Here is a 26440-nt window from a genome sequence, read left to right on the forward strand (position 1 = left end):
AATTTCAACCTAAAACGTGTTTCCATTCGATCAATCTTCATACATCATATACCCTACAAACAAATAATATCTACTTATTAATATTAATGTCATATAAGCAAAATGTGTCCATATCAACATATTAATTTATGCTCATTGAAGGAGTATCGTCGACAAATAGTAGTTGATTTTAAAAAAAAAAATTAATCTTATACTAGAAAATTTTATATAGCTTTTAAGGGAACGGTTCACTTGAGATTCTAAAAAAATAGATTTTGAGATTCAACTTCAGTTAAATATTTCTCATTTGCCGCTCTAAAGCTCCAGCGTACTGGCATCAACGGGGTATGCATAATCATAAATGGTTATAGGACAGAGAAGTATAATCATATATTATTATACATTTTTATACATATATGTCTAATCATACATGATTGTATATATATGTTTGTTCACATATTGAGTAATCATATATGATTATGATGGTTGGTGACGATGGTATATGTGATGAAGGTGGTAGTGGTGGAATCGGCTAGTGGCACAGAGGTAAGGCCGGTTGGTGGCAGATGTTGTGGTAGTGGTAGTGGCGGTGACGGTTATGGTGGTCGGGAAGATGATGGGGAAAAAGAAACGGACGACGTTGAATAATCATTTGTGGTTATAACTCTCCCGCTGCACCGGTATGTCGGAGCGCTAAAACAGCAAATTAGAAATATCAAATATGTGGTTGATGTTGATTTGAAGATCTTTATATCTTTTGGAATCACAACCGACCTACTTTTATCTTCTACTCCATATTCAAATGATACTTATGGTAATGTTTGTTAGGTGCATTTCATGCATTCATTTTTTATAGTTTTAGTTCATAAAAGTGCATTACATTTAGGTTTAGACTCATGCATTTTGTATAATTTCGGGATTTTTCATGATGCAATTCCATTCACACGCTTTTAGGATATTTCAGGGACTTATGAAGGTTGGATCTTGTTGGAGGAAGTTATCAAGAGTTGGAGACAAAGTTGTAGAAGTTTTGGAGCTTTGAAGAGAGAGAATGAAGAAATCAAGAATTTGGCTTCACAGGAGTTTACACGGCCGTGTAAATTTATGCCTTTGATTTACACGGGCCGTGTAAACGTATATGCAAGGACATTCTACTTCGAAGACCTGGAAGAATTAAGCATTCTACTTTTCTTGTTTACACGGCCGTGTAAATGGAACCCTTTGATTTACACGGGCCGTGTAAACGTCTCGGCAGTTTTAAAGTGGTTTTGTCTTCTTATAATTCAGACAATCAGTTTTTGTGAAAGTTAGGTCGGATTTTGGGAGGAGAAGAGACGATTTTCAGAGCTTTGGCAAGTAGATTAACACTTGGATAACACTTTAATTTCTTTTTGTAAGTCAATTTGAAGTTTAAACTTGTTTAATTTGTAGTCCAACCTAGATATGCGTGGTTGATTTTTTTATCATTTCCGAATCTGAATTCTTAAGTATGTGTTGTTACGCTGTAACTTGAATTTGACTTATGTTTAACATCTAGTAATCTTTGATTTGATCTTAATCATGTGTTTGGTTAGTTCTCTTTTTCACTTGATCAATGAACTAGGGTTCTATTCAATCTAGTTAATCAAATCATGAAATTCGTACATGTTTTATGATTTGATGTTAGTAACACTCACTTACTTGGTTGTAATTAGATCAAAATTAGTGCAATCAAAGATTAAATGTTTATATTCCCAAGCTTAAGAGGAATGTTAAACATTGTTGGTAATTAATGCAAGAACCTAATGTCATTTAATGATTTAATGCAAGAGCTTATTTGGGTTGAATCAATTAAATTAAATTTTATTTAAAGAGCTTATTTTGAATAAAATACTTTTGCCAATTTGGATATTAGAGTTTATTAATATCCAACTTACCAACCTATATTGAACATGAGTTATAATCATATTACATCTTTCAACATAATACATATATAAGAGTCAGAATCGAAAATGTACTTCTTCTACTGCGTTTGTTTTCATTCTTTCTTATTTATGAAGTTTAATTCAAGTTTAAATACAAACCCCCATTTCAATATTACTTGTATTATGTGTGAAAATATGGCAAGATAAAAAGTCCCGTATCTCTGTGGACCGACCCTGCTTACTCTATACTATCTTTAGTATTAGAAAAAGCAGTGATTTAAGTTATATTAATATTATTTTATCCCATCATTTGTTGGTTTGACATCCTAACAAATTGGCGTCGTTGCCGGGGATACGGTAGTACTAATTGTTTATGCCAAGATCTTTTTGCACAGGTACACCTTTACCAGTTGATTTGGAAATAGAGAAATCTGCTAAACAGAGAAGGAAGAAAGCCAGACTTTTAAAGAAACAACAACAATCCATAGCTTCTTCATCAAATCCATCAACTACATCATCTCCAACATCCAAAAGTATCACCCCACCATCTTCACCTACTCCTACCATGGCAGACAACCATGGAGGACATCAAAATCCTCCACATCCACCACCTGAACAAACCTTTAGATAATGGGCTACTCAAGATGTCACCCAACAACCTTTGTGCATAAATTACCCTGCAACAATCAACTTTGAACTCAAGTCTGGACTCATCCATTTGTTACCCTCATTCCGTGGTCTTGAGAATGAAGACCCACATAAATTCCTTAAGGAATTTCATGTTGTTTGTGTGGGTATGAAGCCACATGAAGTCACAGAAGATCAAATCAAGTTAAGGGCATTCCCCTTTGCTTTACAAGATTCAGCCAAGGAGTGGTTGTATGACTTACCACCGGGGTCAGTCACAACATGGAATGAACTTGCAAGGATGTTTCTGGATAAATATTTTCCTGAAATGAGAGCTTCAGCTTTACGTAGAAAGATAATTGGCATCAAGCAACAAAAGAGAGAAGCCTCGCATACTTATTGGGAACGGTTCAAGAAATTGTGTTCAAGATGTCCACAACATGGGATTACAGAATATCAGTTGCTGCAGTATTTTTGTGAAGGAATGTCATCTTCGGATAGGAGATTACTTAATGCATCAAGTGGTGGATCTATAGCTGATAAGACTCCAACAGAAATTAGAGTTCTTATCAAGAACATGGCAGAAGAGTCCAAGCATACAGTTCAAGAAGAAGAATGGTACATAGATGCACCCCGAGGTGTAAAGGAGGTGCAGACTCCTCAAATTGAAGCTCAATTATCCGAACTTACGAAAGTGGTTATGATGCTAGCCAAAGACAAAGGTGTGCAACCCACACCCCGTCCATGCGGTATTTGTACTCAAGAGCAGCACAACCGCAACATTCACCATCTGCTGAGTGATATCCATAGAGTTCTTGTGCTCCCCACACAGTCACAGCAGCCATCAGCATCCCAACCCCAATGGCCTCCCTACTATCCTACAGATTACCCTTCACAGTTCCCTCCATATCCTCCGCCCGGTCCTCAATAGGACGGCTACGCCTCTCTCCAAGCATCGAGGACGATGCTATACTTTAAGCTTGGGGAGGGGTATCCATCCATGCATTATCCCGTTGCATGTAGGTTGCATGTAGTTTTGTACATATTGCATTAATTTTCATTTCATTTTTGTTTTCATTTTTTTCTGCATGGAAAAAAAAAAAAAAAAAAAAACCGATCCAATCCCAAGCAACCGAATCTTTTCAAAACAGTTGAGCAGGTAAATGATTCATGTGCCTTGAAATTGGCTTGCTCTTTTTATTGAAGAATCTAAAAGCAAGTTAATCACACACGAACACACCTCCCGAAGCTACTTGTGCAAAACAGAAAATGAGAAGATTGTCAACACTGGAGCATAATAGTAGGTATGAGTCAATTATTTAGGACATATGACCGGTCTTATGAGTAGTAATGATCAATTGAACTTAAAATGCCAAATTCAAAAGTTTATAAAAAGAATGCAAAATCTCAATGTCCCGCCTTCCAGCGCTCTTAAAAGTCCTTTCTACTTATTCCCTTTTATATATACCCTGCTTGAGGACATAGCTTTCAACTATACTTACGGGTTTTTGCATGTTAACATTTAGTCCCCTGAAAATGTCTTAGAAGTCCTCACGGTAATAGACCGTGAGATGTCCAACAATAGAAAAGTCAAGGACAGAAATATAAGGAAATTGGCCAAATAAATAAATTAATAAGAGTGTTATGTGTTAACTTAGTTATTTGTATATGTGTTATATTTAATTTAAAAAAAAAAAAAAAAAAAAAAAAAAAAAAAAAAAAAAAAACTATTATTAAGTTAATCTGTGACCTTTGGGATTCGAACAAGTAAACTCTGAGGGGTGTTCTACACCTAATCACCTAAAGCTAAATTGTTTGGGATTGATTGGGTTGAAAGTTCGCTATACGGGTTCCATAGAAAGTCATGAACTTAATAATAGTAAATAAAGCTAATCTGTGGCCTTTGAGGTTCGGGCAAGTAAACCCGAGGGATCTTTTTAAATCTAGCACACTAAGGTCATTTGATTTGGATGTGTTGGTTGAAAGCATGCTACACGGATTTCAAAGAAAGCCATGAGCTTTATTTATAAAAAAAATGTAATTAGAAAGTTTGTACATAGTTGTGTTTATAGTTTAATTAGATGTTGTGTTTAGGAAAAATAAATGGTTGTCAAAAGATTCCATTGGACTTGGATTTGAATTTATGACATTGGACTGAATGTTAATTACTTCGACTGGTGTAAGTGGTTTGAAGTTTGTAACCAATCTAGATAAATATTAGGGAATTTTTAGAAAAGATTTTTCAGAAAAAGATTGTTGTTGACCAACAAATAGCTGGAATCGAACATTGTTATATTTTATGAAACAAAGATGGTTGAGCATGTTTTGTCACATATAATTTCACGAGAGTAAGACCATAATTTGTTCCAAGAATTGACTTGATAATATTGAAAAAGAATAAGTGTTGTGATCTTTAATTCTGTTGAGTTGTACTAGGGAGTAGCCAAAGTCTTGTTTCTATTATCATTTAATATTTTGAGACTAAAGCAAAGTTAACTCGAGGCATGACATGTACATTCTCAACTATGGTACAAAACAGGGTAATTGGGTTGGATCTTTTCATGTTTGTTTTGATTTCATGCATTAAGTTTTAAATAGTTTTAACTTTAATTTTCTTTTCTTCTATTCTATTTTCTTTTTTTTCTTTTCCAGTTTAAATCTTCTTGTTCTTTCTTGAGGACAAGAAAGGTTTAAGCTTGGGGAGATTTGTTAGGTGCATTTCATGCATTCATTTTTTATAGTTTTAGTTCATAAAAGTGCATTACATTTAGCTTTAGACTCATGCATTTTGTATAATTTCGGGATTTTTCATGATGCAATTCCATTCACACGCTTTTAGGATATTTCAGGGACTTATGAAGGTTGGATCTTGTTGGAGGAAGTTATCAAGAGTTGGAGACAAAGTTGTAGAAGTTTTGGAGCTTTGAAGAGAGAGAATGAAGAAATGAAGAATTTGGCTTCACAGGAGTTTACACGGTCGTGTAAATTTATGCCTTTGATTTACACGGGCCGTGTAAACGTATATGCAAGGACATTCTACTTCGAAGACCTGGAAGAATTAAGCATTCTACTTTTCTTGTTTACACGGCCGTGTAAATGGAACCCTTTGATTTACACGGGCCGTGTAAACGTCTCGGCAGTTTTAAAGTGGTTTTGTCTTCTTATAATTCAGACAATCAGTTTTTATGAAAGTTAGGTCGGATTTTGGGAGGAGAAGAGACGATTTTCAGAGCTTTGGCAAGTAGATTAACACTTGGATAACACTTTAATTTCTTTTTGTAAGTCAATTTGAAGTTTAAACTTGTTTAATTTGTAGTCCAACCTAGATATGTGTGGTTGATTTTTTTATCATTTCCGAATCTGAATTCTTAAGTATGTGTTGTTACGCTGTAACTTGAATTTGACTTATGTTTAACATCTAGTAATCTTTGATTTGATCTTAATCATGTGTTTGGTTAGTTCTCTTTTTCACTTGATCAATGAACTAGGGTTCTATTCAATCTAGTTAATCAAATCATGAAATTCGTACATGTTTTATGATTTGATGTTAGTAACACTCACTTACTTGGTTGTAATTAGATCAAAATTAGTGCAATCAAAGATTAAATGTTTATATTCCCAAGCTTAAGAGGAATGTTAAACATTGTTGGTAATTAATGCAAGAACCTAATGTCATTTAATGATTTAATGCAAGAGCTTATTTGGGTTGAATCAATTAAATGAAATTTTATTTAAAGAGCTTATTTTGAATAAAATACTTTTGCCAATTTGGATATTAGAGTTTATTAATATCCAACTTACCAACCTATATTGAACATGAGTTATAATCATATTACATCTTTCAACATAATACATATATAAGAGTCAGAATCGGAAATGTACTTCTTCTACTGCGTTTGTTTTCAATCTTTCTTATTTATGAAGTTTAATTCAAGTTTAAATACAAACCCCCATTTCAATATTACTTGTATTATGTGTGAAAATATGGCAAGATAAAAAGTCTCGTATCTCTGTGAACCGACCTTGCTTACTCTATACTATCTTTAGTATTAGAAAAAGCAGTGATTTAAGTTATATTACTATTATTTTATCCCATCATTTGTTGGTTTGACATCCTACAATGTTTTTTTTTATTTTTTCTAAAATTATATTTTTGATCCCCATGCTTTTTAATTTGCTTAAATTGCATTTCTGGCCTCTATAGTTTTAAATTTTTGGAATTACGCATCTAGTTCATGTACATTTTTAATTTGCAAAAATAAAATAAAAATAATACACTTAATTTAATTTTGTGGAATTATATTTTTGGCCCCTGAATTACATTTTTGGCTTCTACAGTTTTGATTTGATAAAGATAAAATTGCAAAAATGATTCATGTGGTTTGCGAATTTCTTTGGGTAAGGTCCAAAAAAATATTTATTAGCAAAAAAGGTTCTTATTTGTTGGTTTAGCTGTGATTTTGATCCCTATTTCATTAACTTTAACATTTGGTTGTTAACTTTTTTAAAATGATAATTTTACCTTCAGGAACTATTTATGTAGTTATCTCTTTTTACTAAATTACAATGACCATTTCTACAATTCTTCTTTTTAAATTTATTAAATTATTATATAATAATTCTTCTTTCTTTTTAATTTTATTGAGCTATTATACATTAATTTTTTTAAAAAAATTTTATTGGATTCATTTTTTTATGTGATTATTATATATCAGCTAATTTTATTTTTAACATATAATATTTATATATAAATAAATATTATATTAGTATATTATTAATTTCTTTTAACTATTTTTTTTTAAAAAAAAATATTGGATTTTTTTTTAAAATTATTAGATTTTTGTATGGATTATTACATTTAATTTATTATATGTTATATATAATAAATAATATTTTAGTGGATCATTAATTTTTTTTTAAATGTATAATATTAATTCTTTGTAATTTATTGGTTCTACCACAAAGTCTTCGGAATAGGCAAAAGCACCGCATCCCATTGTCGAAAATCGTCGGGACCACCGCTAATCACCTTCATCGGAGGTCCGACGAAAACAATACCAACCTGTTTCACCCAACGTCGCTATCCAGTAGCCACCTGCGAAAACCTCTTTATAATCCGTCAGAATCTTTTATATTTGCCACTAAGCCGATCGTTTTACACTAGAACCGTTACTATTTGAACCACCAAGAAGACCAACCCAAACACCTCTGTCAATTCCTCCATTTGTTGCCTTTTACCAGCTTACGCCACAACTACCTGGTTAGTTCCTCCATTCATTTCCTTCCACAACCCATGCACAACCTTATAACATCGAAGCTTCAAGCCTGCACTACCTAAAAAGATCTAGCGGTAGATCTGGTAGTTTGAAAACCCTACATTGTCGCCATTGATGGCAGTATGGGTAGTTAATTGGTGTAGTTTTGGTTGAGAATGACGAATTGTAGGCAACGATGAACGATTTTCGACAAGATGATGTGGTGGTGCAAGGTGGTAGAAAGCAACGAATTGAGGAACTGACCACGGGTGTTTGGATCGGACCTCCTGGTGGTTAACACAACACTAGTTGTAACAGAAAACGTCCGACTTAACACGTTATTGGTTGCCACTAAGTGGGTCGTTTTTCTGTTACAATCAATATTGTATTAAGGAGGTCCGATCCAAACACCCCTGGTCAGTTCCTCAATTCGTTGTTTTCTACTACCTTGCGCCGCCACATCATCTTGTTAGAAATCGTCGATCGTTGCCTACAATCCATCATTCTCAACCAAAACTACACCAATTGACTACCCATGTTGACGTCAATGGGGACAATGTTAGATATTAGGTTTTTCAAACCACCAGATCCACTGCTAAATCTTTTTAGGTAATGCAGGCTTGAAGCTTTGGTGTTATAAGGTTGTGCATGGGTTTGTGGAAGGCAACGAATGGAGGAACTGACTAGGTAGTATGATTTTGTGACGTAAGCTAGTAAAATGCAACAAATGGAGGAACTGATAGGGGTGTTTGGGTTGGACTTCTTGGTGGTTCAGATAGTGATGGTTCTAGTGGAAAACGATCGACTTAGTGGCAAATATAAAGGATTCTGACGGATTGTGAAGAGGTTGTCACAGGTGGCTACTGGATAGTGGCGTTGGGTGAAACAGGTTGGTAGTGTTTCCGTCGGACCTCTTCAAGGTGATTAGCGGTGGTCCTGACGATTTTCGACAATGGGATGCGATGCTTTTGCATATTTCGAAGACTTTGTGGTAGAACTAATAAATTAAAAAGAATTAATAATATACATTTAAAAACAATAATGATCCACTAAAATATTTTTTTTTTCGTATATAGAATATAATAAATTAAATGCAATAATACAATTAAAAAATCTAATAACTTTTTTTTAAATGATCCAATAATTTTTTTTTTTAAAATAGTTAAAATAAGTTAATAATATAATAATATAATATTTATTAATATATAAATATTATATATTAAAAATAGAATTAACTATAATACCATAAAAAGTTAATCCAATAAAAAAAAGATTAATGTATAATAGTTCAATAAAATTAAAAAGAAAAAAGAATTAATATATAATAACTCAATAAATTTAAAAAGAAGAATTACAGAAATGATCCTTGTAATTTGGTAAAAAGAGATAACTGCAAAAATAATTCCTGAGGGTAAAATTATCATTTAAAACAGTTAATATCCAAATGTTAAAGTTAACGAAATAAGGATTAAAATCACAGTTAAACCATCAAATAAAGACCTTTTTCTAATAAATGTTTTTTAAACCTTATCCAAAAAAATTAACAAACCACAGGGATCATTTTTGCAATTTTGTCTTTTGAGTATCTGAAACTACACTTTTAGTCGGTGTAATTTTTAACTTGAAAGAAATTAGTTACTTACACTATTGGTCCCTACAGTTTGAAATATTTTTCACTTTAAGTCCAAATTTTGATAACTTTGACAAGAAGACTAAGTTACAGTTTGAGTCATTGTGGTTTCTATAATTTCTTATTATTTATGTTAGTATATATGTCATCTCTCCTAAAGTACACATGTAATATTACATACCAACAATTGATATTATTTTATTCAATCATAACTATATATGATCAATAGTAAAACATTTATCATCACCACTAGTTATAATAAATTTGTAAGTGAATATAAGATCATAAGGTATAAGTACTACACCACCAAACAAAAAAAATACTACCACCTCAATATCATATGAGTACCCTCACCGTTTAGACATTTACCTAATAAGTACACTAGCATCCTCATTGGTACAAGGGGTGTCATCTTGCAAATGCATGCCAACTCACTATCACTTTATTAGTTTTTGGAAAAAGAAATTAATTGGAGAAAGAAATCAATTTTTAGAAAGAGAAATTAATGGGAAATAAAGTTTTTTGATTTAAATATTAGTACAATTAATGTTTGCAAGTCTTACAAATTCTGAAAGACAAAGTACACATAACATTTGATTTTTGTGACGTGACATTGCAAATTAGTTTTGCAATAACGTTATGGAAGATCTCACCACTTTACATCACCAAACCGATAATTATACTCTATGCATGAAAGATTGAACGTTAAAGAGGCATAAGAAGGTTTCGTGTGTTGTGGAAGCTTTGTACGACATGCATGGGTTTCCGGGTCGGTATCTGTAGGTCATAAGAGAGAAGATTTATTGAGTTTCAATCTATGAAAGATATGGGATGCTTTTAAGTAGCTAACTAACAAAGTATGAGGAGGGCAGTAGCTTCTATTTGTTTTTATAACTCGTGAAACACGTATATCTACGTATATGAATTATGAAATACATATGTTTCCTAATATTCGGTTCGGTTCGTTTTTTATTATTATTATTATTATTATTATTATTATTTACATTTCTACAACCGTAACCGAATCTAATTTTTTTGGTTTTTGAAAAACTCAAATCAGTTTCTATTTTAGTTTTGAGTTAACAATTTCTCGGTTTCAGGATAAAATTTTCTTCACCCCTACAATTTACCCTCTTTGTAACACAAAAGGAAAATATTTATCATAAACTATTTGGCAAGTAGTGTCTTCTTGGGTTAGGATAAACCTGCAACTTTCTCCTATCCTTTGCCTCCCAACTTCAACAGAGTAAAAGAGAGCAAGCGAAAGCGATGAGTTCTTCAATCTGCACACCCAATTCTCTCCTTTCCTACACCCGCTTGAAACCCAATTCCAATACTCTTCATCCCCCTCTTCCAAAACGCCCTTCAACCCTTTCTTTCACTCCCAGAGCTTCTCTTTCAGTCCCTAAAGAAGCAGTTCTCAAATCCTTCCATGAAAAAAGAGCACTCAAGGTTTCCTCTTCTCTTTACACCCCAACCTTCTTCTACTAATTAACCACCGATAATTTCATTATTTTCCGTTGGTTGCTTTGATTTCAACAATTTAACTTTCACTTGATTTTGCAATTAAACGTTTTGGTTGGTATTCAGATCATTTCAGGCTTGCAGAATTTCAACAAAGACAACGTTGCTTCTGTTGTTATCGCTGCAGATAAGGTAGCTTCTTTTACCCTCTTTTTCAATCTAGAACTTGATTATTGTTCTTCTAACCATAGTTCTTCAGTTTTTTGTACATTAAGGCTCGTATATTGGTTCATATATGCATTAATAGGCTGTGATATTACTGATCTTTAACAGGGTGGAGCTACTCATGTGGATATAGCTTGTGATCCGGAGTTGGTCAAGCTCGTCACCAGCTTGACTTCTCTCCCTGTATGTTAATAGTAATCATCAATGCATTAATTCCGTCTGCATTTCTTCGTTTCTTGAAGTATGTTCATAATCATATGTTCGTATGCAGATTTGTGTGTCGTCAGTAGATCCATCTGCTTTCCTTGCTGCTGTAGAAGCTGGAGCTTCCATGGTTTTTACTTAAACTTTTTGATATTTTAATCTGTTATCTTGAATTTCATGAAAGTTGAAGAAACATATGGCAATTCAAAATGTTAATGCAGGTGGAAATTGGGAACTATGATTCATTCTATGATGCTGGCATTGTTTTTTCACCCAACCAGGTTTGTAGAAATCACATTAATCAGGATAAAGTGATAGTTTAAAAATTCTATAAGAGGAAATTTGTAAAAAGAAAAAAGGTCTTAACTCTTAACTCATTTTAAGTTGTTCTTTCTGAATTAACTCTTGGTTAATCTTTTTCTGTAGATATTGAACTTAACTGTTGAGACGCGAAGAATTCTTCCATTTGTGACATTATCTGTCACTGTGCCTCACACACTAAGCCTCCCTGATCAAGTAATTATCCCGGATAAAGATCAAAATCCATTCTTCTATGAACAATATAAATTTCAGTCATCATGTAAATTTAATTTTACAGGCGAAGCTTGCGGAGCAATTGCAACAAGAAGGTGTTGACATTATTCAAACTGAAGGCGGAAAATGCTCCAATCCTTCAAAGCCCGGTGTTCTTGGTTTGATTGAAAAGGTAAACTAGATTCTACACTGTTCTGTTTTGTCCTGTCCTGTCTAATGCATATTAGTTATCGTTGATTGTGAAAATTTAGGCGAATCCAACGCTAGCAGCAGCGTATACAATTTCGCGTGCTGTGAAGATCCCGGTGATGTGTGCATCTGGATTAAGTGCGGTTACAGCACCAATGGCCATCACTGCAGGCGCTTCGGGAGTGGTGAGTGCATGTTTTGAGGGTCTTTTTAGAAAATTTTGTAAACCCTCAATTTTTTTTAATGTGCAACGAGTTTTTGGTCGTATTATTTATGTTGTTTTGAAAACAGGGTGTTGGGTCAGCGATCAACAAGTTGAATGATGTGGTTGCGATGATTGCGGAAGTGAGAAGCATTGCAGATTCATTGGGGTTGTCGATGAACATGGGAAGTGAGTTAGAGAATATAGCTTTGAGAGTGTAGAGAGTTGTTTAGTTTGAAATAAATAGGTGTAATTGTTGTTCATGTAGAATGAAGAAGATGAATCTGTTGTTTGACTTTTGACTTTTGGCATATAGGAGTCAAATATGTAAAGAACCATGAGAGGTCTTTAGCTTCTTGATTAATGAAGAACTCTTTCAGATCTTGAAATGAATCAAACACTTGGAAGACTTTCTCACTTGAAAACATATTAGATGGATATCAACAACTTGTTCATAAATATAATACCTAAATAAAGTTTTACTTCAATACTAAAATAAAGTTTAATTGTCTAAACAAAACTTTTCTACAAGCATAAAGATATATAAAAATAAAATCGGATTATTCTTGAATCAAACTATATATACAGATGTGGTTTTTTAATTTAAAATTATAAATTTAGAACGACAACCATGAAACCTCCTCACAAACTCTTCTTCTCTTCTCTGAAACAAGTAGAGAAGCGTTTAAAGCTCGACGACGGAAATCCACCGACACCGCCTCTGCCTCCGCCGCCGCTACCACAGCCACAGCCACAACCACAAACCTCTGAAACGCAACCATCGGAATCTTTCAGCAGCGGCCCAATTTACTTATACAACCAACCTACTAACGCCTCGTCAACCTTCCAAGACAACTCCATCGAACAAGCCCCTCAAGAATTCCTCTCTCATGACGATATAGACAAGTTCCCATCAAACACCGGTGGAACCCCTAATCAATTGAAGGATACGGAGAATGGTTTATCTGAAAACAGTTCGATTGACGACATTGATACGATGATTCGGGTTCTTAAGTTGTCTGATTTTGACGGAAAAGGACCAGAGATACCTGATTTTGGCGATGATGAATTTTACGACAGGATTGTGAAGGTGAAAGGGCCTAGATGCAAAAAGGAAGTCGAGAGGTTGGATGGGTGGATCAAATACTTGTGGAATAATGGCGGAAGAGAGCCTCTGAGATTGGCACATTTGCTATTGGCTAAGGCTGCATTTGTTTCGGTGGGTGGTGGTGGTGGTGGTGGCGGTGACGGAGTTGAGTTTCCTTCCACCGTCGACGATTTTCTACAGAATGATCCGCCTTCGGATTAGGGTTAATCTCGATTGAAATTGATTAGTTGCAGTGTTTCTGTTGGAATTTTCTTGAGTGGGCCAGGCCACAAAACATTTTTCATCTTATTTAATCTGTTTGCCTTTGCACCCAAGCTTTTTGTGGTTTCCATGAAATTGAAAGGCTAGGTTCCCGAAATTATGATATCTGATTTATGTGTTTAAATATTTGCAACAACAAAAACATGGGATGGATTTCAAAGCTTACTTGCATACCTCATGTCAATGATTAGAGTTTATATACACGTCGGATGTCAATTGTTAAATTGTTGTTTGTGATTCTTTGACCTAATTTAAAATATAATGAAGGCCCTCCCTCTTATCATTTTGAAATTACTAGGGGTTTTATTTGAATTTCATTTGTTTGGGACTAATACTATTGTGCATTGAAAGTAACATATTACGGTTCAGATGTGGTGGGTGTGGGGTGATTTGAAGGTGGTGGTAGTTAGGGATGAACTTTGAAACCGAACCAGAACCGGATTACAAAAACTGGAAACTGGACCGCTAGTGCCGGTTCTTGTAATGGTTTTTCGGTTATTTTTTTATAATAGAACCGGTTTTTGTGAAGTGTCTTTCTGAGATATTCTGGAAGTTTAGCACTATTTTCATAGAGGCTATTATGGTACATGAGTTAATTTTAATTACAAAACGTGATACAGTTTAATAATAAACATATTTTGTTTTCACTGGCATATACTATTTTGTTTTTTTTTTTCTTTTGAACCGCAATTTGATACAGTGGCAAGTGACATCCGATAAGGCAGTATGTCATAACACCCAACGAATCTAGGTTCATCCCTCTCCGAAGAGATAACAAAGTGAAGTATTTACTAGGATATAAATAGCAAAAGTTAAGTTTTTATTATCATAGTTCAGCAAACCGACATATTTATAACCAAACCAAAGCAACTTGTTTTACAAAAGTCATGTGCTTTGAATATCTTGGAATATGACATATTTTAGCAATTATGATACGTAGTAGAAAACTATTATCACGCCAACATAAAACTAACCCACCCTCAACTATCTGTCTTTACCAATTGCATCCGTGTTTTAACTGTCTAAGTACATCTATTTCAAGTTTTAAGATCATTTTGATGTTACTTTGAATACACATCTTATAATTTTGAGCAAAAGGATCATAACTATAATTTCAAAGAGAGATGACAAAGGAAATGTCTCCATCGCCACATGTGTGTTGTGAGCTAGGGTTTTGAGATCTACCTATCAGCCAGGGTTTCAAGATCTACCAGTCGGCAAGGGTTTTAAGGTTGTGTGGGTTTCTGGAGATAGGGCCACCATTGCCACCTGTACGCGAGAGAGAGAGAGAGAGAGAGAGAGAGAGAGAGTTGGTCGTCTATGAGAGAGATTCGATGAGATGTCGGTGGTGGAGCCGATGGTTTCAACTAATCCAGCAACGATGGTTTCAACTAATCCAGCGACGATGTTGGCCACCATGGCTTCGTCTTCTCCACCTTAATCCATCTTCGTCGGTGTCCAACCCAACACCACATCGAGATGTCTAGGGTTGTCGGAAGTTCTTGAAAGAGAAATAAAGAGAAAAGATTGTTGTACTTGTATCTTAAATTTGTTTCAATAAAAAAATAAAAATAAAAAATAAAAACCAAAAATAAACCAAGAAATTAAGTGAAAAATAAATGAAAATTTGACAATAGTCATTTCATCTTAGTTAGTTTTTTAAAATAAAGACCAAACATATCTTTTGTTTGTAATTTACTAAAAAAAGATATATTAAAAATAAAATAATTTTTTTTATCAAAATTGACGGAAGAAGTTCACAATCAAACTAACCCAAAATAACCACAGATGGTACCCAAAGCAATGAACAAATTAAAACCACATTGATCATTTTTGTAATTTCTCTTTAAAAAATAAAAACGTGACATAAAATTTTGAGATGAATACAACCCAATCTATGTTGACACAGTTCCATTTTGAGTTGTTTGTCAATTTCTTAATTTGATCGCTTGATTCCATATTAAATTGTTTTTACCAATTACTCGCTTTGTTGGCTCTTATCTCTCTTAATAAATGAAGGTTTTTTTGTTATGTGTCACCTTCTCATTCAATATGTCACATGACATTTTCTTAATTTTTTCAATTTAATTTATTTCCACTTGGCAAATTGTGGATTTTTTGGTATTCTATCAAATTAAAAAATATCATAAATTAATTAATACTACTAAAAAAACGTATACCATCTCTGACTCTTCTTATATACAAATAAAAAGGAAACATGAATATCCCCACGGTTTTGTCAAAAAACACAGTAAATCCAAATATCTCTTCCTAATCTCTTCCTAAATTACATACACAATTCTCGGAAATCACCACCCAATTTGATTTTTAATTGCAGAAACTTATCAAATTTCAATTCATTCTATTATTAATTTTCATATTCTTTCCAAATTCAATTTTGAAAAATATATACAGCTACAATCTCATTCATATGTCGACTTTTATTGAGAAAATGAAGATTTACAGCATCACCACGTTCATCATCATAGTCCATTATCGACAATATCTTCATCAGGTTAGCATATGTAATTATCGGTACAATTAGTGTTCTCTGTTAAATGATTTGATTCTTTTTTATTTGAATATTTGAAGATTTCATGTTTTAAACTTCTCCTTTCCATGATAATATCGAATTGTAGAGATTTATGTACTAAATATTTACTTATGTTTAACTGCATATAAGCTGTTCGATTAAATGTCTCAAAGAATTTTTTTTTTTTATGTTAGTTTTAGTTGTTGAATTCGAATTCATATGGTTTTTCTTCAAACATTTAGTGTTTCATTATGAAGAACGACTACAGAAACATCTTCACAAGATTGAGAAATCATTTTGGTTTAATGATTACCTTATTTTGCAAAGCAGTTTATTGCTGAATCAATGCAAAGTTTATGTATTTTTTTTTGTATCTTCTTGTATTTGTCCCTGATGATATAACTCTACTATTTAAATCGTTTTGTATGCTGGAACTTGGAATGCATATACAATGTTTGATAAATGTCTTAAACAAATATGGTCACTGACATTATAATTCTGAAACAGGAAGATCGTTGTTGGGAGCCAAGAAAAACAAGGGTTTTCTATTGGAAGAATTCACACAGTCTCGCCTAATCTGGGTGAAGCATATTTCTTGAGAATTTTTTTAAATAAAGTCAAAGGGCCGAAATCATTTGAAGATATTCGCAAGGTTAATGGACAAGTCTATCCTACTTTTAGAGATGCATGTTATGCGCCTGGACTTTTAAAAGATGATAGAGAATATATTGATGCCATCGAGGAAGCAAGTCACTCAGAATTTGGTTATTATTTACGGTTTCTATTTGCAACTATGCTAAAGTCTAATAGTTTGTCTAATGCCTGGGAAAATACTTGGCAATACTTATCTGATGGAATTCTCTACAATCAACGAATAAGATTAAAGACTCCAGGTATTATTATTTTTTCCATTATTTACATTAGACACGTTATTTATATATTTTTCATATGAATAATTATACAATTATTTTTAAATTAACTTTACTATTGTACAGGTTTATCACTTAATGATGATCATATTAAAAACTTCACGCTATATGAGATTGAAAAAATTCTACTCCAAAATAGTTCAAGTCTAAGAGATTTTGTTGGGATGCCTTACCCTGATCATGATTTGGTATCTTCTACAAACAATCGTTTAATTACTGAGGAGTTAGATTTTGATATAACCATCCTACAAAAAGAAGCTCATCAGCTACTTGAGTCATTAACAGTTGAACAACGCTCAATTTTTGATGAAATCATGACAGCTGTTAAACAGAAAAAAGGAGGAGTGTTTTTTGTTTATGGCTATGGAGGTATTGGTAAAACTTTCCTTTGGAAGACTTTATCTGCATCTTTAAGATCTAAAGGTGATATCGTCCTAAATGTTGCTTCAAGTGGTATTGCTTCGTTGTTACTAACAGGAGGTAGAACAGCACACTCACGCTTTATAATTCCTCTAAATCTTACAGAGGATTCTTTTTGTTCTTTTGGGAAAAACAGTGATGTAGCCGAATTGTTAAGAAAAACATCATTGATTATATGGGACGAGACACCTATGATTCATAAGCATGCATTTGAAGCCTTGGATCGTTCTATGAAAGATATATTCACTTGTGATCTTCGTACCAACTCAAAGTTGCCGTTTGGAGGAAAAACAATTGTTTTTGGAGGAGATTTTAGACAAATTCTACCTGTTATTCCTAACGGAAGCAGGCAAGAGATTGTTAATGCTTCATTATGTTCCTCTTACATTTGGTCAAATTGCAAAGTGTTAACATTGACAAAAAACATGAGGTTAAGTGTTCTCGCATCCAATATTCAAGAAACGACAACTTTTGCAAAATGGATTTTGGATATAGGAGAAGGAAAGGTTGGTGGTTTAAATGATGGAGAGACAACTATTGATATTCCTAATGATCTTCTCATTGTTGATTCTACTGATCCTATTGGTTCATTAATTGAATTTGTCTATCCTTCTATCGTTGAAAATGCCAAGAATCCGATTTATTTTCAAGAAAGAGCAATCATTGCACCGAAGAATGAAGTCGTTCAAGAGATTAACGAGCGTTTATTAAAATTATTTCCGGGAGCCCAACAGGAGTATTTAAGTCCAGATAGTCTATCACAAGCAGCTTTTGTTCATGATAACATCGATGAAACTTTATACTCCCCTGATGTTCTAAATGGTCTTAGACCTTCAGGTATGCAAATTCATAAGTTCGTATTAAAAGTCGGTGTTCCAGTTATGTTACTAAGAAATATTGATCAAAAATCCGGATTGTACAATGGAACAAGGCTACGGGTTATTGCATTGGGCAAACGTGTTATAGAAGCTGAGATAATATCTGGAAGTAATATCGGAAACCGTACGTTTATTCCAAGAATGTCTTTGACGCCTTCGGATAAAAGGATTCCTTTCATATTTCAAAGACGACAATTCTCGTTGGATGTATGTTTTGCGATGACAATAAATAAAAGTCAAGGACAATCACTATCGAAGGTGGGGTTGTTTTTGAGACAACCAGTATTTACTCATGACCAATTGTATGTTGCATTGTCGAGAGTGAAGAGTAAAGATGGATTAAAAATATTAATTTTAGATAAAGATGGTAAACTTACCAATAAGACATCTAATGTTGTATTCAAAGAAGTCTTTGGAAATTTGTAATTCATAAAAATAAATCTCAATATTTCGATGTTTGTTTTTATTATCTTACCTACTTATTCATCATTTTGTTTTTTATATTTAGCAATTTTTATTTAAATAATGTTTAATGTTTATAACATTATTGTCATCATCATTTTATAAATACGTACGTTTTTATTTTACTTATTTATACTTCTAAATAGTTAATTTATTGTTTAGATATTTTTGTCTTTATGTTAAATTAATACTACAAAACATGTAATGTTTAACAAAATATATAAATTTTTTTAAAAAAAAAACTCGTGTATTACACGGGTCTCACACCTAGTATCGTATAAAACAAAACTGAACTTTTGCAATTTTTAACAGAAAAACAATCAAAAATCTGATGGCCAAGTTAACCAAAAGATGGACCAGCCAACCCAACACATTAATGCAGGATATAACGGCCCAACCAGACCATTGTATTTGTATATTTGTCTTCGTGTCCCTTCTTTTTGCATAACACCAACTATAAATAAGAATAGTTACATAAATCGTCCATATAGTTTGGTCCAATCTGTAAGTTTCATCCCTATAAAGAAATTTTCACAAATCCCCTCCCTGTGGTTTGATTCTATCATATTTAATAATGACAACGACACTAAATCAAAAAAATCGTTTCACTACAAAGTCATATATTTAAATCTCTTTCCATTAATAACAAAATAGCATGTTCTATTCTATATTGACTGCATAAAATTTTCCAATGATAACTAAATGATACAATCATGCACCACATACTTAATCATGAGTAAAAGAATTTTCATTAATAAAAAAATGTTTTCTGGCAAACACAAAACTTTACTACACCTTCCCATTCCATCATCATCAAGTTAGTAATGGATTTAGATTGATGACAAGTACACAACTTTAACTAACCTGATCTTTTTGGTAGCATTACATTCATCATACAACACAATCATCTTTCTTCTTCAGTTCTTTCTCATAATGCAAGCAGCCTCACTTCATGATTCACACTTGAATTGGGTCAATCATCAATCATCATGTAGGAAATGAATCTGAATCAAAGTAGAAAATAAAAAGTTATAAGAGTTGTAACAAATGAAGAATTAATAACACAATAAAAACAACGATTCTGATGTTTAATTACCTTATTCAAGCACAGGGGCAAAGTCTCCTTGTATACTGATGAGATCCATCACAAGAAAGCAATGAAGGTCTTCGTGTGTATAAACACGCACCAGGATTCAAATCTCTAGGGGCATCTTCAACAACTTCAGCAGGTTGATCAGCTCCTATACTTGCAAGACATGATCCTCTACATTTCATATATTTTTGCATAATTTCACATTGATTAATAAGCGCGAATTTGCTCCCAACACACGATTGCCCTACTGATTTGCAAACGGAATCACACGATTCCCCTTGTTTTCCAACAATAACATTAATCCCAAGCAGCCGGACTTCAATCTGGGAATCAGTGATTCCGACCGAATTGTTTGATGGTGGGGCAAAACAATGATGGAATTCACTCAGATACGCGTTTTCATGAACGACACTTTCAGAATTATGACGACACCTTCCGGCACAGTAATCGAAAAGAGTTGAATAAGTCCCTGAAGTTATTGGTTTGGCGATTTTGACCCTTGTTGCTTGATCGATTTGTGTTCTTTGAGGATTTAGGCAGCAAGAAACACAGTATTCGTAGGAGTTGCAGCATTGTGAAACAAGATTGCAGCCTTGGCAACTGTATTGATCTCTTTTTAGACGACAGCAGTGTGATTTTGGATCTAGTGATAGGGCATCACATACGTAACCTGTATGATCGGTTATTAAATATCTTCCTTGAACTGTTGTTCTGCAGATTTGGGTTTCTAGGAAACTGGTGTCTTTTCTAATGGCAAATGCCCTTGATGCGAACAAGAAGATGAGAAGTTGGAGATATTTGAAGTTGAGAATTAAGTAGGGTGTCGCCATTTTCAACTTGAAATCTATGTGATGTTCAAACTCGATCCCGCTCGCTTAAAGTCCAGATGAAGATCCTGTATACCACATGCATCGCACAAAGTTATGAATTATGATCATTTGAACCGAATGATCCATCTAGAACAGCAATTCATTCTCGAGTAACGTTAAGCTGCGACTACGACTAGAACTAATAAGTAGAAACACAAGGCTACCATTAATTTCTATGGTCATCCTTCCATCGAAAGGAAGAAGTAGATCCGTCAACAGGAATTTACGAAGAAAATTCATACACGCCGATCATAAGAATTCATAAGTTGTAGCAAAACCTAATAAACAAATCACTCTATGAGTACCTACGGTAAATCCAGAGAGCGTTGAACCATAATAAATCGACAGAATTGAAAATTTTATCCACATTTTCGTGCCAAATCGTCATGAAAATCCGAAATTACAGGAACTATTATGATTGGAGTCGAAATGAATCCATTCTTCGAGTAAATCACGAGAATACAAAATGAAAATGAATTCGTAATTACCTCGGATGTCAATAACCCTAATTCCGTAGTGATAAATCTTGGGAATGTAGAGCTAAATCGGTCTTGATCAAAAGCGATTGAGGGTTACTGAGAACGATTTGGGCGTAAAACGGGAATGGACAAGTTGTTCCCTACTCAAAAGCAATTAATACGGCGAACGTAACGACAATGCGTATCAGAGCACAAAAAATGTTGGTTTAGTTCCAGCAAAAATTTCGGAACACGTTATTAATGAATTATGTGATTATTTTTGGGTTTCGATTTTTATATAATGCTAATCCAAAAATCAGGTATCCCACAATAGCGAATTAGCGATACTCGGTGGCGGATTCGAAATCTATTTGTTGTATTTATTGAACGTTTCATTTGTTTTAGACAATCAATATATTTTGGATAAGAAAATTAAGTTGTGGAATTAGATCATAAACAATCAAATTCATAATGTTTTAAAATTAATCAAATCATCGGCAACAAATAAATCAAAAGTAATAATTAAATAAATTATTTGCATATAATTAAATCTAAAGTTACAAGGTCTTTGATTTCCTAAAATCTATATTTTTAATAATCTTCATTAATCTTTCGATCCAATTACATATTAGTAACCTCAAATCAGTTAGAATGAAATTGGATGATGGAAATAATCAAATTTCAATTTCAAACTCTCAAAAACATTTTCAAAACCATTGTACTTATAAATTATATAGGAATAAGAAGCAGTGAAGTAATCATTTCAAAATCAACAAAAATGCAATACATATGTTTCTAGATTTTCAACCAAAGTTCTTCACATTCCAAAACAAGTACCGTTAGGGTCCCGATTTTTAGTGATATAAACAAGGTAGTAACATCATACCCAAAACCAGTTTAAAGGCTTGATTACAAATACCAGCATTTTGGAGACACATGGCATCCATATGAAACCATGGAATGAGTTTGCCTTCAAATTTTCCTAAATTTTGGATGAGTGCACGCCTTAACTAATGAGTTAAAGGGTTGTTTTTCTTCTTTTTTTTTTTGATTATTGAAGTTAATGTGTTAAGCATTTAATCTCGATATTTATATATGGTTGGTTCTTTTTACTTAATTTGTATATAACAACTTAATGGGTTAAGCAAAAAAATTCTAGCTTAATGTATTAAGTACTAACTTTTTGCCTATTTTTATTTCTTCTTTTTTTCATCTCAAATCCTCTCACCTTAAAAGTTATGGATGTTGTCAAGAATAGTTATATGAAATTTGTTTTTCTAGAACACAAGGGTAAAATGATCATTGGAAAATGATTTATAAGTCCAACGAATTTAAAAAACCCAAATTATATTTTGTTTGTTCAAGAAATTCCAACAAGTTTAACTTTTTTTTCCCAAAAAAACCTCAACAAACTTACATTTTTGTTCTATTCGTATTATGGTCAACCAGTTAACGAAAATCAAAAGGAATGACATGACTTAAGATGTGGAATTAAATATTGGAAAAATGACTTGTAAGAGTAACAAAGTTTCGAAACCGTTCAAAAAACTAAATCATGTTTTGTTTGTTAGAAAAACCTAACGAATTTAACCTTTTATTTTAAAAAAAACCCAACAAACGTACATTTTTGTTCAATTCTCATTTGAGGCAACCAGATTCATTAGGTATACAATTAGTTTGCAAATGACATGACATTATATTTAATGACACGAAATAAACACATTAGAATTGTCCTTTATATTGATTTAGGGATTCGAGAAGAGAAAAATGAACGGCATCTGTATTCGATCTCTTGTAATGGCTACTTCTTCTTCCTGTCAATCGTTGATGTCCAACTCAAGATCTACAAAGAAGATATTTGATTATGCAAACCCTTGTGGATGTGGACACCCTTTCAGATTTAAACATCTAGAACGGAGTATTATCCAAATAAAAAGTTCAAGGCTTATTCGAACAGATGGGTAAGTGTAATTGAAAGCTTTATCATGTCCATCTTCTATCCATTTGTTTGGTTCCTTCAAAAACAAGAACTTATTAAGATAATCAACCAAACCAAATAGATAGAAGATGGACATGATAAAGCTTGCAATTACACTTAACCATCTGTTTGAACAAGCCTTGAACTTTTGCTTTGGATGATCATTTGTTCTATATGTCCAAATCTGAGAAGGGCGTCTACATCCACAAGGGTTTACATCATCAAATATCTTCTTTACAGATCTTGAGTTTGACATCAACGACTGAGAGGAAGTATCCATTACAAGAGATCGAATACAGATGTCGTTCGTTTTTCCCTTCTCCAAGCCCTAAATCGATATATAAAAGGTACTTCTAATATGTTTATTCCATGTTATTAAATATAATGACATGCTATCTTCCAACTAAATGTATACCTAATGAATATGGTTGCCTCTAATGAGAATTGAACAAAAACATGGGGTTTTTTTGAACAGACAAAACATGATTGAGGTTTTTTAAACGGTTTCGAAACTTCGTTGGTTTTACAAGTCATTTTTCCAATATTTGATTTCACATCATAAGTAATGTCATTCGTTGACTTTCATTAGCCGGTTGATCCTACTGAGAATTGAACAAAAGTGTAAGCTCATTGGATTTTACTGAACAGACAAAACATAATTAAGGTTTTTTGAATGGTTTGAAAACTTTGTTGGGCTTATAAGTCATTTTCTCAATCATTATTTAGTTTCATTCAAGTGATCTATTTGTGTTGCAAACTTTTTTCCACACTCACAAGATTAGTTATTTTGCCATTGCTTTACAATGGAGACAAATAGCAATTCATTAGTTATAACGATCCAACGCAATGACGTATTTGACTTTTATATAGGATTGTTTAAAATCCATGATAGTTTATCCCACGAGTGCAATTGTGTGGCATGATAAAATCTTTGTGCCTTCACTCACTAAATTGTCTTCTTGAAACTTTGGATTTTTCAAACTGTAGAGTGTAAAAGTCTCACGATTTCCAAATATATAGAGAATCACACCACTAATGAATCATAATGTCGAAACTTGCTCATTTTATCCATTCCTCCTTAAACTGGAATCATAAGTTTTTGCCTCACAATGATTACAAATGATTTGATTGTTCCGTGTTAGTCTATATATTATTAGTCCGCTTGTTTATGGGCCCTTTTGTCTTTAGCCCATTAGGGTTTCTGTCTAGCTAGTATTTATATCTGCTTTATTCTTTGTAGTCTTTATGCTTTTCTTTGAAAACCTTTGTGATTTCTCTTTGTTATAATCATATGACAATGTTATCATGGTATCAGAGCAGAGGCTCGATACGTTGTTAGAAGTCTTTGTAGCAGTCTTTGTAGGGTTACTGTAGCATGTCGTTTTCGTTTATTTTCACTGGTATTCATTTTTTTTGATGTGTTGATTCGTTGTTACTGTTGATTTGTTGCTGCTGTTGGTTCGTTCTTGTTGTTGGTTCATAATTGTTGTTGATTCGTTATCAAGTGATTGCTTTCGATGGTTTGTTACTCTTTTCATTCTCAGATTGTTATATTGTCATTGTGGTTATTCATTCACTATCAACATGAATGGAAAGGATGATTCCCTTCAGTCAATCAGTACTCGTTTGGATGGAAAGAATTATACGTATTCGAGTTACATTATGAAGAACTTCCTTCGTGGGAAGAATATGTGGGGCTATGTCACTGGAACTAAAGCCAAACCCTCAGTGCCTCAAACTGAGAATTATTATATGTTGCTTGATGCTTGGGAGACTGATAACTCCGAGGTTATTACTTGGATCAATAACTCTGTTACTCAGTCCATTGGTATGCAGTTGGCTAAGTATGACACATCAAAGGAAGTTTGGAATCACTTGGAGAGACTGTATACTCAGTCAAATTTTGCTAAACAATACCAGTTGGAATATGATATTTGTGCCCTTCAACAGAATGACTAGGGCATTCAAGATTTCTATGCTGCTATGTCTGATCTTTGGGATCAATTGGCTCTTACTGAATCTAAAGAGTTAAAAGATTTTGAGCCTTACATTGCTAGGAGGGAAGAACAACGCTTGGTTCAGTTCTTGATGGCCTTGCGTTCTGATTTAAAAGCTCTTCGTGGAACAATTCTTCATCGCTCTCCTCTTCCTTCAGTTGATTCAGTTGTCCATGAGTTAATTGCATAAGAGACTTGTATCAAGTCTCATGCAGATAAAGGGTTTAAAGCAACCTCTATTCCTACTCCCGCTCCTGCTGTGCTTGTTGTCTCCTCTAGTCAGTCTCGACAAACTTCAAGAGTCGCTTATGATGAGTGTGCATTTTGCAAACAGAAGAATCATTGGAAAGCTTAGTGTCCATTGTTAGTCAACAAGGGTAAATATGATCAACCTCAGTCAGGGCAACAAAATAGGTCTGGTCAATAAAAGTTTCAGTCTCGTTCCTCTGGTACTCCTCCATGGACCCCTCATCCTCCACAGTTTGTTGTTGCTGCAGTTCCACCAGTTGACACAGAATCTGTTGGACATATGTCACCATCTGTATTGGATCCCAAGGTGTTTGAGAGCTTTAGATAGTATTTGGCTTTTAATCCCACTATCATGTCTGCATCTATGTCTCATTCTGGTACTTCAGGTATTCCCTTATCTTTGTGGATTTTAGATTCTAGTGCAACCCATCATATGACTCCTCATTTGTCATCATTTACTTCTTTGTCACAAGTGTCATATATTTTTGTTAAGTCTGCTAGTGATAAATCTATCCTAGTTGAGGGTGTTGGGTCTGTCTCTGTTTCTCATATCACTCTTCCTGATGTTTCGTCCATTCCCAAACTTACTTTGAACCTTGCCTCAGTCAGTCAGTGTAACGCCCGCAGATCCGGGCTAGTCAATTTAAAGGCAATAGGGGTCGAAAATGACTTTTTGACAAAAGATTATTTAGAATAAATAGTCTTAACCAAGTTGTAGAATATGTCACAAGGTTTCCGTACATATAAAGAACGCCGAAATCCGAGTTATAACGAAGAAGTTATGGCCCGTCGAAGTTTCACGACGGAACCGGCACGGTACCGGGAAGCGTAAATAGTGAATTTACGATGGAGGACTTTTTAGCCTTAGTGATCTAAATGAAATTCGTAGAATATGTTAAACTAAGAGCATCGATAAAAAGAACGCCCAAATCTGACTTCGTATGAGGAAGTTATGATTTTTCTAAGATTCGGCTTAGTAGTGTACAGTCCGA

At 33.6% G+C, this 26440-nt stretch overlaps 4 protein-coding genes across 5 annotated transcripts; 3 read left to right on the forward strand and 1 right to left on the reverse strand.

Moving 5' to 3' along the window:
- Positions 1-10558: 10558 nt before the first annotated feature.
- Positions 10559-12596, forward strand: LOC145041571 (uncharacterized protein ycf23-like). The gene is made up of 9 exons (XM_078989689.1): positions 10559-10847; positions 10986-11051; positions 11193-11267; positions 11356-11418; positions 11510-11569; positions 11715-11804; positions 11887-11994; positions 12074-12196; positions 12303-12596. Exons 1-9 carry the CDS (start codon positions 10665-10667, stop codon positions 12432-12434), a joined length of 900 nt encoding a protein of 299 aa, XP_078845815.1. The 5' UTR covers positions 10559-10664; the 3' UTR covers positions 12435-12596.
- Positions 12597-16034: 3438 nt separating this feature from the next.
- Positions 16035-18768, forward strand: LOC145039466 (uncharacterized). The gene is made up of 5 exons (XM_078987522.1): positions 16035-16097; positions 16175-16229; positions 16310-16415; positions 16623-17008; positions 17111-18768. The coding sequence occupies exons 1-5, from the start codon at positions 16035-16037 to the stop codon at positions 18766-18768; spliced, it is 2268 nt and encodes a 755-aa protein (XP_078843648.1).
- Positions 18769-19530: 762 nt separating this feature from the next.
- On the reverse strand, positions 19531-21486 carry LOC145041572 (glycosyltransferase family protein). 2 transcript variants are annotated; one of them, XM_078989691.1, is made up of 4 exons: positions 21255-21486; positions 20931-21044; positions 19901-20792; positions 19531-19808 (listed from the first exon to the last, which is right to left on the reverse strand). In XM_078989691.1, exon 3 carries the CDS (start codon positions 20725-20727, stop codon positions 19906-19908), a length of 822 nt encoding a protein of 273 aa, XP_078845817.1. In that variant the 5' UTR covers positions 20728-20792; positions 20931-21044; positions 21255-21486; the 3' UTR covers positions 19531-19808; positions 19901-19905. The 2 variants fall into 2 exon arrangements, with proteins under 2 accessions (XP_078845817.1, XP_078845816.1); XM_078989690.1 differs by lacking the exon at positions 20931-21044.
- A 3300-nt stretch (positions 21487-24786) lies between these two features.
- Positions 24787-25389, forward strand: LOC145039469 (uncharacterized). The gene is made up of 2 exons (XM_078987523.1): positions 24787-25065; positions 25162-25389. The coding sequence occupies exons 1-2, from the start codon at positions 24787-24789 to the stop codon at positions 25387-25389; spliced, it is 507 nt and encodes a 168-aa protein (XP_078843649.1).
- Positions 25390-26440: the final 1051 nt, after the last annotated feature.

The sequence above is a fragment of the Lactuca saligna genome, chromosome 4 (genome assembly GCF_052625555.1).
Source record: "Lactuca saligna cultivar CGN05327 chromosome 4, ASM5262555v1, whole genome shotgun sequence".
In the NCBI taxonomy this organism is placed as follows: domain Eukaryota; kingdom Viridiplantae; phylum Streptophyta; class Magnoliopsida; order Asterales; family Asteraceae; genus Lactuca; species Lactuca saligna.

Coding starts and splice junctions, on each gene's coding strand:
- LOC145041572 (XM_078989690.1), bottom strand. CDS start 20,727: ATGGCGACACCCTACTTAATTCTCAACTTCAAATATCTCCAACTTCTC.
- LOC145039469 (XM_078987523.1), top strand. CDS start 24,787: ATGAATGGAAAGGATGATTCCCTTCAGTCAATCAGTACTCGTTTGGAT. Junction 25,066..25,161: donor AGTATGACACATCAAAGGAA/GTTTGGAATCAC, acceptor CAGAATGACTAG/GGCATTCAAGATTTCTATGC.
- LOC145041571 (XM_078989689.1), top strand. CDS start 10,665: ATGAGTTCTTCAATCTGCACACCCAATTCTCTCCTTTCCTACACCCGC. Junction 11,268..11,355: donor CCAGCTTGACTTCTCTCCCT/GTATGTTAATAG, acceptor GTTCGTATGCAG/ATTTGTGTGTCGTCAGTAGA. Junction 12,197..12,302: donor CTGCAGGCGCTTCGGGAGTG/GTGAGTGCATGT, acceptor TTTTGAAAACAG/GGTGTTGGGTCAGCGATCAA.
- LOC145039466 (XM_078987522.1), top strand. CDS start 16,035: ATGAAGATTTACAGCATCACCACGTTCATCATCATAGTCCATTATCGA. Junction 16,416..16,622: donor AAGATTGAGAAATCATTTTG/GTTTAATGATTA, acceptor ATTCTGAAACAG/GAAGATCGTTGTTGGGAGCC. Junction 17,009..17,110: donor AATAAGATTAAAGACTCCAG/GTATTATTATTT, acceptor ACTATTGTACAG/GTTTATCACTTAATGATGAT.